We start from the raw sequence: 15,420 nt of genomic DNA on the forward strand, positions 1-15,420 counted from the left end.
TTTATTTCTTTGGTTCCAACGGCTCTTTAGCTCTTTCCCACACTAAGCAAGAACGTGCTGTGTCATTAATGCAGTGTAATGTGACAGCTATATCATCGTCGATGCCCAGCTGATTGAGAAGTCCAAGAGTTCTAAGTTCTAAGTTCTATTTAGCTATTACGAAGTTGCTGTGTATATATTAAAATGTAAACTGAGATAGGCCCAAACAGAATTGGGTTAACTTAAAAATAAAATGGGGTTATCTAAGTTAGTTATACGGGTCAAGCCCATAAATCTAAGCAAAAGGAAAGAAGAACTGTGACACTTTGTATTCGATTCTCGTTCAATACAAGACTACACTGATTCTGTCTGCTTCTCTTATTCTTTCTTTTAATCTCTCAGGTTAAACACTCCAATTCCACTCGTCAAAACTTTAGGAGATACTTGAAGATACAGTATCTCGAATTGGGCAGTCTTCAATTTAGATTTGTATAATTCATTCTACATATGTAAGAATGTAAACGAAATTTAGAACAATGATGCCAGTTTATATGTATGAACATCTAAAAGACATACAACACTGAAGAAGCTCTTCTCTTTATTAACAGAGAGGTTATTAAGACAACTAGCCAAAACAGATTAGATCTTTTTCTTTTTGAGTTGGTCTAGAACCCAGATATAGTGTATCCTCCATCAACGCCAAGAACCTGCCCAGTGACATATGAAGCAGCTGGAAAGCATAAGAATGCTACCACAGCTGAAACTTCTTCAGGCTCTCCAGCACGGGGAATAGGAGTTCGAGATATTAAGCGAGTTATAACTTCCTTCACTTTGGAATCACCCTGGAAATAGAGAAAAATAACAATTAGTATCACCACCATGTCTTCCAAAAACATTAATGTTCAAAGGATCCGGGGAATAAATTAATTTATACTTCTACTGTATCAGTGAGTGGGGTTCTGATAATCCATGGTGCAACAGAATTCACTCGAATATTGTCCTTTGCCCACTCGCACGCCAAGTTCTTTGTGAGTTGATTCATTGCTCCTGAAGTTAAAAAATTATATATTGTCGCTTCTAAGCAAAAAGAAAAAATAGATAAAAATTTTAACTATACCTTTTGTTGATGCATAGATTGAACATAGAGGTATAGCTATTAAGCCTGTGACAGAAGAGATGAATACAATGCTTCCATTTCCAGATGCTTTTAAAAGCGGGTGTGCGAGTTGACACAGATGGTAACCAGACTCGAAATTGGTAACCATCAGAGTCGAGAAATCCTCAGCTGTGTATTCTATTGTTTCCTTTGGAATACCTGTTCCGGCATTATTCACCTAGCGAATTGATTATCATTAGAAAGCCCTCGAAAACGACAAGCTTATTTTGGAAGGATCGAAGGTGAGAAAACTTTAGAAATGAACTAGAAACCACATTCAATTGATACAATTTGACACCTAAAATTTTCCTTTTATTGATCAATTTAGTTCACTCTAAGATCTGCCTCCACTAATTTTCCTCAAGTTTTAAGCCACTAAAGCAATGACTTGGAGATATAGCTCAACTTACAAGGATGTTGAGCTTGCCATCAAACAAAGAGGAGACAGTCTCCATCATCTTCTCCCGTTGAGCTCTGATTTTGAGGTCACATACTGAGCCGGTTACTTTAAACCCCTTACTCTTCCATTCTTGAATCCTAGCATTGAGCTCTGTTTCAGTCCGTGAACATGTATGTACTATCGCTCCAAACCCCGCTAGTTCTTCCACTATTGCATATCTGATACATGACTTTATTATTTACAGGCTAGCAAATACAGAAAAAAATTATCTGACAAATAAAATCGAAGATAAACATTTAGGAAAACCAACGAAAGGAGAAGGCGGCACTAACCCGATCCCTCTAGTTCCACCAGTGACTAGGGCCGTCATACCCTCAACAGACCACCTTTGGTTTTTGATCTCTGACATTTTTCTCCCTCGTTTGTGACGGCAACCTTCACCTCAGACAAGGTTTATATAGATAAACATAAATAGTATTTAATTGCAGCGGTTGCAATCTGTACAGCCAATAGCTTCCGAAAGAAGATTTAACATTTAAACCATCTCTAACCATGCTTATTTGTATCCCTAACCATGCTTATTTGTATCCAGTCTTGTCGACAAGACCTATTAGAGAATATATCATGTACATTAATATATATTTTATAATATAATATATATTTATTGGTATCTTTAAAAATATCGATACAATTTTATTAATTTGAGTTAAAAATTTAAAAAAAATTTTGAATTGGATCTAGATCATCCAACCCAGTTTACTAAAACCTATCCAAATTTACCTATTTTGCATTGGAAAAATAAAAAAGAAGATTTATTACCCATTTTGCATGATAATAATATTAATAGCACAAGTGGAAATATAAATATTAACATGAATTTTAGAAATGATATGAATTGTTGAGAGGAAAAAATATAAATTTTATGATTAATTTTAATTATGTTATACCATAGTTTAAAGTTAATAATACCACAAAATTTGTTAATTAATCATAGAGATGATATTAATTTTTAGAAAAAAATTATTATTTTATTAATTTTTTTAAAAAGCGTATTCTACGATATGATACAATAAATGATTCGAAAAATTAGATTTTCAATACACGATACGATACATGATTTGACAATCATGTCTCCAACTTCAAACGCTAAATTATTACAATTTTTACACCAACTTGTTACAATTCACACCATTTTAATATTGTATCTCTAATCCATTACACTAAATATTACACCAAAAATAATATTATTTATAATATTTTTTAATTTAAATATTTTTAAATTAGTGTTAATTTATTTTGAGTGATTAAAATTTAATATTTATATTATAATCAAAATTTATTTTTAATTTTTTATCATTTTTTAATTATATAATTATTATAAATTTTTTATTATAGATATTAATATAAATAATAATTAAATTAACATAAACGTAAATTAAAAAAATAAATAACAAAAATAAAGAAATGAAATATGTTTTGGTGTGGATGTACCCCACCAAATTGGTATGACACTAATCATTAACACCGATTTAGTATAATTTTTTGTGTTTAATTGGAGCAAAATTTGGATCATATTTTGGTGTTTTGCCGTTTGCATCAACTTGGTGTCCCATTTGGAGATGTCTCCACTTGGATTGAATCCGATAAATAATTCAGAAAAGAAAGCGGGAAACGTTAAAACTAGACCGGCCTCGTTTAAACTACTGCCATATTTGTTCTTATAAGACAAATTGAGCTCCACTTCTGGATTCCAACAAAAAAAAAACAAAAATTAAAAAAAAATAGACCGGCCTCGTTTATACTACTGCAAAAATTTCTGAACAGTTTTCCAAGGTGGCAGTTGGCACATTCAGTCAAATGGTAAATTATACATTAAAAAATGATTAAAGACTTTGGAATCCATGTTACCAGGGTATGATTTGAAGGATTGATATGGTTGTCCACAAAGAAGATTCTTACACCGTTGCCGGTGGAGGAGGTTTTAAGATAAATGATCTTAGGATGTTCATTATTCAAGTTAATGATGTACTACGTGCCTAATCCGGTGGTCACTCAAGAATATCCTATGTCTTAATATGATAATAATATACATAATTTGTCGTGATCCTATATCAAAAAAATATTCTCTAAACTAAGTAAACAACAATCTTAACACACCCAGTATCAAAAAATAATTATAGCATTGGCAGTATGATAAAACAAAGTTGCCATTTGCCACGCTTTTGATAAAGATGGCTTATCTTAGTGTTCGGAAATCTAATCTATCTACTTGATGCTAACAACAAAGAGTCAACGAGAATTACCACTAGGTGATCTGATGGTAGAAAAACAAAAGAAAATTCTATAAACTCTTAAGTTCGAGTTCTTATAGATATTAATAAGGGTAGCTATTAAAGAACTTACTTGATCGTCAATTTCAAGACTCTAAAAGATTAATTAAGGTGCGTAAAAGCTACAAACTGGCCATAAATAAAGGGTAAATTTTATTTCCTTATTAATTACATGTCAATTAGCAAAATGCAAATGCTGATCTAATGACTAAGGCCACAACTTACCTGCAACACAGCGAGAGAATTGGTACTTCCTCTTAGACTTGGAAGGGACGGTATTAAATGATTAAAACCAGGGACGGATCCAGAAATCTTTATCAGGGTGGGCCAACCAAAAATTTTTAATTCTAAAATTGAGAGTGGGTCACAATTTTTTAATATTTGATAATAAAAATTAAGGGTGGGCCAAAATCAAACTAAATGGAATAATATATTTAATTTTTATTTTTTAAAAATTGAGGGTGGACCATGGCCCACCCTTATTACACTTTGGATCCGCCCCTGATTAAAACAATGGCAACAACCAAATTCTATACGTTGTACATCCAATAACTTTGGTTTCTTTATGGATACGAATCCTTTTAAGACATCATCAATTAATTTTTAAATGAATAATGCTTCCAAACACTTAAGATGTCTAATCAATCCTTCATCATAAAAAATAACCTGGCCGGTTACACTCAGGCACGAAGAAGTTGGTGGGAAGCATTTAATTTTCCTGATAGCAGAATCTTAGTGATAAAAGAGAACGGGACGCTCATTAATCAGAAGTGCTTGAGAAAAAAGCTTTCTTCAAAAAAAAAAAAAAAAATTTAAATATCAGAACTTGTAGAATTAATACTATTCAACTGGTGATATCCTTATCAGAAAACCAACAGATGCTTGTGAAAAGTTTTTCTTCAATGCGAATTTTATTTTTTTCTAACAATAAGCAGAATCCCTTGATAAGATGAAAGCATCAGTCAAGAAAGTTGGATAGAGAGATTTTTCCCCAAAATATTTTAAAATCTATTGCAGCTTAGGTAATTCTATTTCACCTGCTCTATTGTTGGAGTTGTTGACCACTTCAACAAATAAGAGGCGAGACAGATGCCTCAAGGTCCTATTGGACTAGCCTGTTTATTAGAATATTCATTATAAGTTATAACAAAAAAGGTGAGGAGATATTTCAATATTGATTTTGGTAGACATAGTTTGGATGAATCAGGGTAAATCACGTGTATTTTTTTCACTTTACTAGTTTAATATTTGTGATTATTTACTTGTTCGGCTTTTCGTATTACTTATAAGATTATTTCTTCTATAATAAATATGACTGATATCTCAATAAGAGATATGTGCTTCCCAATAGAATCACATGAAGGGGAAGGACTGTACTCAGAGATCAGACTTTCAGAGATTTTTAGGCCCAAGTGGGCCGGACTTATTTTTATTTTGTGAAGCCCAGCCTGACTATAAATCCAACCTTAAAAACCCAAGCGTGCATACCCATGAAAGTAAAAGGATTTAATCATTTTTACTCTGCGGGCCTTACAACTCAAGGCTTATCAAATTTCTGGGCCTATGGAGATTGTGCAGGCTCATACAGTTATCTTTATTATAGACTAGACTGTACTTCTGAGTTTTGACCAATTTAGGTTGGGATCTAGCACTTTACTATTAACCTACCAATAGCACTCAAGCATGATGAGTACTTTCTAATTTCTAATTTTTGTTGGACACAAATCATGTCTGGTATTGTCAGGAAGTTAGAATTAATGGCCTAAAGCAAAAGAGCAAAAGAATATCAAATTATATTCCAAGTTCAAGTTCTCATGGCCCCTAATAGAGGTGGGTTGGAGCTCTTATACAGCCAATAATTCTACTGTCCGAAAAAATAATGAGGAAAGTTGGAAATGAAGATAGGTAATGACTTGAAACAATTATTCCACTAACTAAACCCAAACATAATGATCCACTTTGTTCTGCCTTGCGACTTTTTGGTTGATTAATAGCTGTTATGTCATTCTCAACAGACTGAAAAACATTGTTCCTACTCATAACTCAAACATAACTGTTCAGATTTTCTTAACTGCAAGATATATATTCTATGTTCTTTACTAAACGTTCTATCAATTGGTGACTTGAATTTTAGCTTTAACATTACAATACATGAACAACCCAATAACCCATTACACAGAATTCTTCAGGTCCGAGACTTAGAATCCTTAACCGTTAACGACACAAATTGCCGATGTGAACTTGAAAGACTTGTTTGTTAACGACCGCCTGCTGTATACCCCCCATCAACCACAATAACCTGTCCAGTGATGTATGAAGCGGCAGGCATGCAGAGAAATGACACCAGTGATGAAATGTCATTAGGTTCTGCTAGGCGTGCCATTGGCGTATGAGCTATTATCCTCTTATATGCCACAGAAGCAGGATGGTTCGGATCCTAAAACAAAGTATATAGTATAAGTGAAATATTTAGACCCTTCAATGGAAGACCTAAATGAGTGTCATTTTCTGAATTAAGTGATAATTTAAAATTGAAAATAAAACGAAATTCACATTAAAAAGAGTTGACAGGGGAATAGTACAATTGGTTTGGTTCTGGTAGCCCACGGTGAAACAGTGTTTGTGCGAATGTTGTCCTTTGCCCATTCACATGCCAAGTTTTTAGTAACTTGGTTGATTGCTCCTGAAAATAATAATGGCACAAACTGTTACTGAACTGTGAGAAAAGCCTTCAAATCCAAAGTATGAGCCATCGATATTTAACATACCCTTGGATGCTGCATAGGCGGATAATTGCGGTAGAGCTACCGTGGCAGCAACTGAGGAGATAAATACAATACTTCCATTTTCCGATGCTTTCAGGACAGCATATGCAAGTTGACAAAGATGGTAAGGAGACTCAAAATTGGTATTCATTACTCTAGAGTAGTCTTCAGAAGTATGTTCTGTTATCCCTTTCATTACAACTACTGCCGCGTTATTCACCTGGGAAATATAGTCAGCCTTAGAAACTCCACAAAAGTTTTGTGAAATAGAACAAAATGCATATAAGCTGGCTATCCAAAATTCAAGAACAGCAATTATAGTAGTTTAGACGGCTTGTTGATTTACATTTATTCGATCAGGCATCAACTAGTAAAGTTAGTGGAATGGATCTCTTTCTGGTAATGGCAATGAATACTTGAGGGATTGATTTCTTGTCTTTCATCTATCCAAGTTCTACTAGTCTTTCACTTTTTGGCAATCATGATCTCCCTTACATTCGGCTAAGGTTACTTCGAAGATGGGGACCTTTAACTTTTTGGATAAACAGTAACTTTTTGGCCAACCAAGCTTGGTGCTCAAATTTTCCACGACATCTCGCATTTGCATAAAGATGGGGCCGAATTCACTTATATGGGCAATATATAGACGTACGAATTCTTATTGCAATTAGTTATTTTTCCTTCCCCAGATTATCTTTATTAATAAATTTCATCCTTCATCTAATTCCGTATTTCTGAGTGATATACCCAACGGTGTTCAGTGTTCCTGTTCTGTTGTTAACAATTTGTTGATTTTGGTTAAAAAATAATCTAATTCTGCATTTTTAATCATAATTCATAACATTGGGTAGCCCAGTCTGGCACAAAAAGAAGAGTCAGCGGTATTGGAAACTCTATATATATATATATATATATATACTTACTAGAATGTTAAGCTTGCCATCAAAAGCAGAAGATACAGTCTCAATCAGCTTCTCCCTCTCGGCTTTAGATGTCAGGTCACATACAGAACCACTTACTTTAAACCCCTTGCTTTCCCACTCCTGTATCCTCTCATCGATATCTTTTTGGTTGCGTGAACATGTATGCACAATTGCTCCAAATTTTGCTAGTTCTTCAACAATGGCATAGCTGTTAGACATAAGACAAGCTCAAATTCAGACCCACACAGACCCAGAAAAGAGAAGAAAGATCACAAAAACTGAATAAAATATCAGCTGAGGGAGGACACTAACCCTATGCCTCTGGTTCCACCAGTGACCAGGGCGGTCATACCCTTAAGTGACCATCTTTGATCTCCGCAAACCAGGGTTTCTTTTGCCATGTTTCAATGTCGTTGATTTAAGACTGTTGACAAAATCTAATCGCCTCAGTTTATGCTACAAATAATTGCTCGGAGTACTAAATTGGACTTGTGATCACTTAAGAACTATTAATATAATTGTCAAATTTGTCACCAGAACTAAAGACTACGAATCAAAGACAGATAATGCCATGAAACCGGCCTTTTCAGTTGGAAAGTCCGGAAAAAGTAAAAACCAAGTGCCAACTACTTGTCTTTTCGGTACTCTGTACAGTTTAACTGAAAAGCCAATTATGAAGTTTCCAGTAATATTAATAAAAAAAGCACTTTTTTTTTTTTTTTTTGGCATTTTTCCTGAGATGCGACAGGGTATCATCTAGTACTCGTCATCGTTGATGCCTAGAAGGCACTGAATACTATTGGTGAAAAATACGAGACATNGTAAAAACCAAGTGCCAACTACTTGTCTTTTCGGTACTCTGTACAGTTTAACTGAAAAGCCAATTATGAAGTTTCCAGTAATATTAATAAAAAAAGCACTTTTTTTTTTTTTTTTTTTGGCATTTTTCCTGAGATGCGACAAGGTATCATCTAGTACTCGTCATCGTTGATGCCTAGAAGGCACTGAATACTATTGGTGAAAAATACGAGACATAAAACAATACAAACGAAAGAAATAATATTTTGTATTGTTGAAAATAAAATGATAGAAACCAGCTTCGATGATTGATGGTAAAAAAAGTAAAGAAATATTTATCATGGTATTTGAAGTTTGAGTTTTCTTGATAGTAAAAGAATAAGAGAATAATTTAATATTATTTCTCAAGTTTGAATCTCCTTAATGATAAAAGAGTAAAATGATGATCTAACATGATCTTTTAAGATAAGAAACTAATATAATCTTCTAAATCCGAGTCCTTTTAAAGATAAAAGAACAAAATGAGGATTTAATATGATCTTTCAAATTTAAGTCCTCACAGTTACTAACAGGGGCAGATCCCGCCCATGGCCCACCCTCAATTTTTTTTTAAATATTAATATATAAATTTTTAGATTTTGGCCTACCCTAACAAAAATATTAATATGTAATTAGTTTTTATTTTGGCCTACGCTAAAAAAATTTCTAGATCCGCCATTAGTTACTAGTAAGGGTGGTCATTGGAGTTTGTATTTGATCGATAGTTTTAAAATCTCAAGAATTAATTGAGATATGCGTAAATTAACTCAAGCGGGTCATACAAAAAATGATTGAAAATGTGAATGACAGTTCCCATGAAAAAATCAGCCTATCTTTCCACCTTATCTTGGATAATTACTCAAATGTTTTTTAGTAAGACTTTTTTAAGGGTGGTGGGTGAGATAAAATTGTCGGTTTTAGATTTATAAGCCTTGTTGTTGATCACGGAAAAATATGCCATCTTTATTATTCTCTTGTAGAAAAGATACTTGGAGAAATTGAATTGAGAATTAAAATATGTTTATATTGGGTTAATGAAGATCTTTAAAGGTTTTCTGTCTCTTGATCTTAACGTGGACCATTTGGATAGTTCCACATTGATGTTAATAATAGGCCCAGTATTTCTAGAATGAGCCGAATACTCCTCCATATTTTAACACCTACAATTGAGCTCATTTTGGACCACATAAGCCCGCCCAATCTGACAAATAAAAAAAATAAAAAAGTCTATAATTGGCCATTTTTTGTGAGTATGAAAGAGTATTTGTCTAACTTATAAGCTCTAAAATTAAACTAACCTATTTATTTATAAATTTTTTGAGTTTATAAGTTGAACTTATAAACAAAAAAAAAAAAAAGTTAGGGGGGAGATACTTTTTTTTTGGGCTTATAAGCACTGTGCTTATAAGCTAGTTTGACCAAGTGTATTACCACATTATCTTTGTTTAATTTTAAAATTCTATAGTATACTCTTGTTTAATGTAGTATCATTTTTAGTCATTTTATAATAAAATATACTTATAAGCCACATTTTACCAAACACGTCAACTACTTATTAGTCACTTTAAGTACTTTAACCAAACACGTAATTGCTTAAAATTTTAAATGCTTATAAGCTAAAATTAGCTTATAAGTTAATTTCCATAAGCTCGGAAAAACACCCCCTAAGTGACGTAACTCGATTTCAATGTGGTAATTCACGTTTCTATAAGATACTACAATAGAAATGCTAAATTCAGATCCTGACACTTGATAAAACTTAATAGGTTCATAAATATAAAGAATTAGATTCTAAATATATCAAAATTTTATGAAATTAATGGTCAAAATTTAGTATATTAAGCTGTTTCTATATAAACTACTATTTGATGATCTGATGGTAAAGGAGTAAAAGGAGGTAACATGAGTTTTTTCATTCAAGTTCTCCCAAACATTAATAAGGGTGAATATTATGGTTTCTTATATGTTCGACAGTTTCAAGACTCTGAAAGAATAGTTGAGGTACACACAAACTGGTCCAGACACCGTCGGTGATTAAAAAAAGAAAAAAAAAACTGTTTCTATGTTTAAATCTAGAGTTGTGGAAGAGTCAAGATTGTGTAACTAATTTAAAAAATTCAGACAAGTATGTGTGAACATCTTCCATCTACATGAAGATCATTCGTCGATCCACCAGATATATAGTGTTTAGAAAATGACAACCCCGAGATTTCATGAAACACGGAGGAGTGTTTCAATTTCCTTGCGTGTTAGTTATCCTGCAGGGAGGAACTAAAACATTCTTTAAATATTATCAACCAATATCAGACACTGTTTTTCCTTGACTCTGGAAGCTGATATAATTTTAACACACAGTTTTTCAAGAAATCGATAATATTGTTCAACGAAATTCCAGTAAGAGCTTTTAATATTGCTTCTTTATGGGTGTAAATGGTCTTATTCCAGGTTAGATTTAGCTGAACTTTCTAGGCAGTCAAATCACAAATGGTTGAACCAAAGTCTTGCTAAAGACATTAGGGTAGTGAACAAAAAGGTTTAATTTAAAGCAAGGTTTTGTTTAGTCATGCATAGACTGCAACTGCGCGGACGCTTCTAGTAAGAGCCAGGTGGTCGATGGGGTATATTTACAATGAAGAACAAGCAACAATATCATTTGAGAAAAATAAAAAGATTAATATATATAAGGCAAGTGTCCTTTATATCTTTAAAAAAAGAGTGGCCAAACCTACTCTCAATCAAACCCAAATTAAACTATCGTTTTTGGACCATAGACAAACGAAGGGAAAACCAAGTTTACCTCCTTAGTTATCATAAAGTTCAAGAAGAAAATATATAAAATAAAAACGTCCAAGTTTAACAAAAATATACAATGATCTCCCATCACTACATGAATCAATGAAATTTAAAGATGGAAAACCTTTATCTTCCTTCAATGTTTGTCTTGATTTTGAGTAACTCTGCAGATTTTGTTCTTCAGAATTTACAGATCATTTATTAAAAAAGTCTCGTACTTCTTGTAATTTTTTTTGCCTATTTCATGGTTTTGCTATACAGGAGTTTTGCATATATTGGTCTTAGTTGCAACCTAAAAAAAAAACTCAATTATTATTAAAACTTTTTTCCAATTCATTTCCATGAATAATTGAGATAACTGAGATTAATTAACTTGTTGCTTCTTGGATTGCAGTACTGCTAAATGATCTGTTATATATAATTCTGATTATTATAACAATGAAAGATGCATGTATATGAAAGTTGTATTAAACTATAAATACCACTAGCAACTAAATTTGTCCTTATTTAATTTTTTAATAATTCAGTAGGTTACTAAGATAATGACCTTACCGACACTTCTTGCCCAAATATAATAATTTGATATATAATATATAGAAAAGAGCTTGACAATTATCAACATTTTTGAGCAAGAAAGTATCACAAATTTCAGATATTCTGCATATACTATTAGTTTGTTAAAGATATATATGCAAGGATAGATAGCTATCTTTAGAAACTGTTGTTTTAATAGTGACAGTAAGATATTAAATCTTCTGATATTCAAAGAAAAATTATTCTACAGTTATATAAACCTGCAACTAAAAGCTGGAGTCATTCCCTATTAATTCCAGGTCATCCAGTGTCATGTCATATCCAATATCAAACCCGTGCCCAACTTTTGAATAATGAACTTGTTTTTCATTTTTTAAAAGGAAATTATTTAAATAACTGGGGAATGAAGACAATTTGATTGGAATCTCTGGGGATAAGACAATCTTACTGGTGTTTTTTTTTATAGTCTTAGTCCTTATAATATATTATAACGTTAGGAAAAGTTATACGTCCTTTCTCTTTTGTCTAATCCTTTGGAATTAATAGATTCTTACGAATGACAAATCACATCTACCAAGCAAGTAGCTAGAAGCTAAATTCTTTAATCAGTTTCAAGTATTCGTTTATTGAGTTTTTGACAGTAATGTTCAGACTGCAAACAATACATTTTGTCAATTAACTTCATAATAATATTAGTAGAAATCATTATAATATGAAGATAGCACGATTTTTTAAGATCTTATCATACTTGTGCAGAAAACTTTTTGCTTTCAAAACCATTCCTATCCTTAAATCACGCTGAAAACTAGCTCCTTATCTTGATGCTAATAATATGCATAAAATACCACCGTGACATGACGGTCAAATGGACAAAACGTACGTAACGGCTTAAGCTAAAATGACGCATTGACTTGACCCAATCTTAGGCACGAAGTAACAATAATAAATTACGGAACTCTTTTTCCATCAGGGAGGTGAAATTCGTTACGATTGAAGATTTCCTGAATAGACATGATCTTCAAAGACCTTTTGAGAAACTCCAAAAAAGTTCAGTAGAGAGACAACAAAGTTCGGCTGATGATAATAAAGCTTTCTTTCTTTATTATATTCCCAAAATACAACCTTGGCTATTCGGAGAATGATTGAAAGTTTCACATGCAAACATGATTCAATGGTCAAGCTTGTGGGACACTTGTTGCTTAATACTACGGCATTTCTCTCTTCAAGCAGATTTCATGTGATATTCGAGGTAGCCAGACTGCTTCAATATCCTATGTGGTGTCTTACGTGCCAAAATTAATAATTAATGAAAAGCCAGAATAATTGTAGGCATATTTCACTCGAGATAGTAGCTAGTTCTCAATGATATTATGATACAAAGACAAAAGAATAGCATCTCTGTAGAGTGTACAGTGAGACCTTTATTCCAAATGTTATTATTATGGTTCAAAAACACACGTATGAAAAGGAAATTAATCCCCTGGGTTTAATAAAGACAATGATCTTTTCGACTCTTAGAGTTTGCTTTAAAAATAAGAGTAAACGACTTTTTCCCACCCAAGGTTTTCCTTAATGACACTTTCCCACCTAAAAAGTTTCAAAATATCACTCTTTCATCCAAAGTTTATATTCCGTTAATACTCAAAATACACTTCATTTTCTCAGTCGACGTTTGATGAGTTACCAGAAGCCAGAGTAAGAGGTATTTTGTAGAATAGAGGTTGGTGGATTGAATTGTGATGACCGATTGAATATTTGTTGTCGAAATTAGCCGAAAATCAGCTACGAACAGGAAACCCTAACTTTTCGATGGCTGACAATCAACAAGAAATCAGAGATCAGAGTGAGCGGATTTTTGTAGAAAGGAGACCAGAGATTCAAATGGTGGTCACAGAGAGAATTTTCGCTTCCCAAATCAGTTTTGAGTAATAACAGAATATTAACTTTGGGTGAGAAAAATGGTATTTTGAAATTTTTTTGTGGGAAAGTGTCATTAAGGCAAACCTTGGGTGGAAAAAAGTGGTTTACTCTAAAAGTAAATATTAAAAGAAAAAGTCCATTGATTTAACAAGTTGCCGACAGAGAGCAAAAATCAATGGCAAATAGCATGAATCGGTAAGAGAATGTTGATGGTGAATCAATAATTAAGAAAATCTGAAACCCTAATCTCTGGTATTAAGGAGGATCAATGACGTACATTTTCAGTAACAAATAACATGTATCAAGGAATTGATGATTTAAGATCAAGTGATCGACTTATTGAAATCTATTGTTAGTAAATGTAAGTGTATTTATTTGTAAAAATTAAAAATTTAGGAACCGTGTCCTACCTGCATGTTGTTTTGTACACACTACACAATATAAGACAAGTCTTCTCAGTTATAGTCTGCAAGATTAATATTATATCTATTTAGTTTCCCTTACACTATTTCTCTTTCTCCTCAACTTTTTATATGACGTCTGCGGGAAGATAAAGTACAGGAACTACTGTCCAGCTTAAATCTTTAGAGTCTTACATTAATTCTTTCATGGCCGGGACGACTTTTCTAAAGACTTGTTACATCGCTATCTTCTAGTCGAAAGACAATGGACATGCATGATCGAACGCGGTGTTTCACTAGGTTGAAGGTTCCGTCCGTTCAAAATAAGTCAATTAAATAGTATTTTTATTTTGGTTGCGTTCATATCTAACCGTGGTGATCAAGCCTAGTCCAAACATAAGTTCGAACAATTTTAACTAGAGGAGAATAAGCCTAAACTTGAACAAGAAAACATTAAACTGAGTAGTCTCCTGGCCGGCTACTACTTCTTGTCACAATGCTACATCCTCAGACCTCGGTTCCGTTAAAATTAATTTTAATTCTGAAATCCTGATGAAAAGAAAACCTAAAGGGTGGACCTTGTTTGATTATCTTTATCTCATGCATTCCCAATTTCCTCCATATTTTGGGCGGTGTTTTACTGTTCTAGTTTATAGGGAAAGGAAGACACCTCAGTGAACTATCAAAGTAGAATGTTGCGTAAATACATGTTGACGGCTCATCGTCCAACATATCCATCGCCATTGATTTTCCTTAATTAGCATTTACCTTTTACAATCTCTATTGAATGAGCAAAACTAGCTTTATCTGTCACATGTCTTCGTTCTTTTGGGCCTCATAGAGAATGTAGCAAGCATATAGGTGTACACTAATTTAATTTGAAAAAATTGAGAATACAAATTAGATGTACATTGGGCAGGTAATATTGGAACAATTATTTGTATGTAATATATACTTTTTCTTTACCTAACATAGGGATTTGAATGGTGTGCTTCTCATATTCAAGTCATGTATCTTGAGTTTTCTTTATATTGAAAATTCAAGATACATGACTAGAAAATGATAAGCACACTATTCAAATCCCCTGTGTTAGATAAAGAAAAAGTATATATTACGATAACAAACCCCAAAGAATTGGTCTCATGGTCAAAGAAGTTTGTTCACTTTCTTGTGTTTCTAGTTCAAACTTTAAGATCATTTACCATAATAATATCGGGGTTTAACAGGTCTTTTAGGTTTGTAAGATATTCAATAGACCTTAGAGATTAGTTTCAATACGTAGAAGCTGGATTGACACTCTGGTTACCAAAATAAAAAATGTATCTACCATGTTACTTTCATGATTAATTACTGCTTCTTTCATCTTCTGTTCTTCATTAAAT

The 15,420-nt window shown here is 32.8% G+C and overlaps 1 protein-coding gene across 1 annotated transcript; it reads right to left on the reverse strand.

Annotated features, from left to right (window-relative positions):
• Window positions 1-552: 552 nt before the first annotated feature.
• LOC116134377 (tropinone reductase homolog) lies at window positions 553-8,039 on the reverse strand. The gene is made up of 10 exons (XM_031420051.1): window positions 7,866-8,039; window positions 7,554-7,761; window positions 6,634-6,850; window positions 6,448-6,548; window positions 6,145-6,302; window positions 1,868-1,921; window positions 1,546-1,753; window positions 1,097-1,313; window positions 914-1,026; window positions 553-821 (listed from the first exon to the last, which is right to left on the reverse strand). Exons 1-10 carry the CDS (start codon window positions 7,952-7,954, stop codon window positions 645-647), a joined length of 1,542 nt encoding a protein of 513 aa, XP_031275911.1. The 5' UTR covers window positions 7,955-8,039; the 3' UTR covers window positions 553-644.
• Between the last annotated feature and the right edge of the window lie 7,381 nt (window positions 8,040-15,420).

The sequence above is a fragment of the Pistacia vera genome, unplaced genomic scaffold (assembly GCF_008641045.1).
Source record: "Pistacia vera cultivar Batoury unplaced genomic scaffold, PisVer_v2 Contig287, whole genome shotgun sequence".
Lineage (NCBI taxonomy): Eukaryota > Viridiplantae > Streptophyta > Magnoliopsida > Sapindales > Anacardiaceae > Pistacia > Pistacia vera.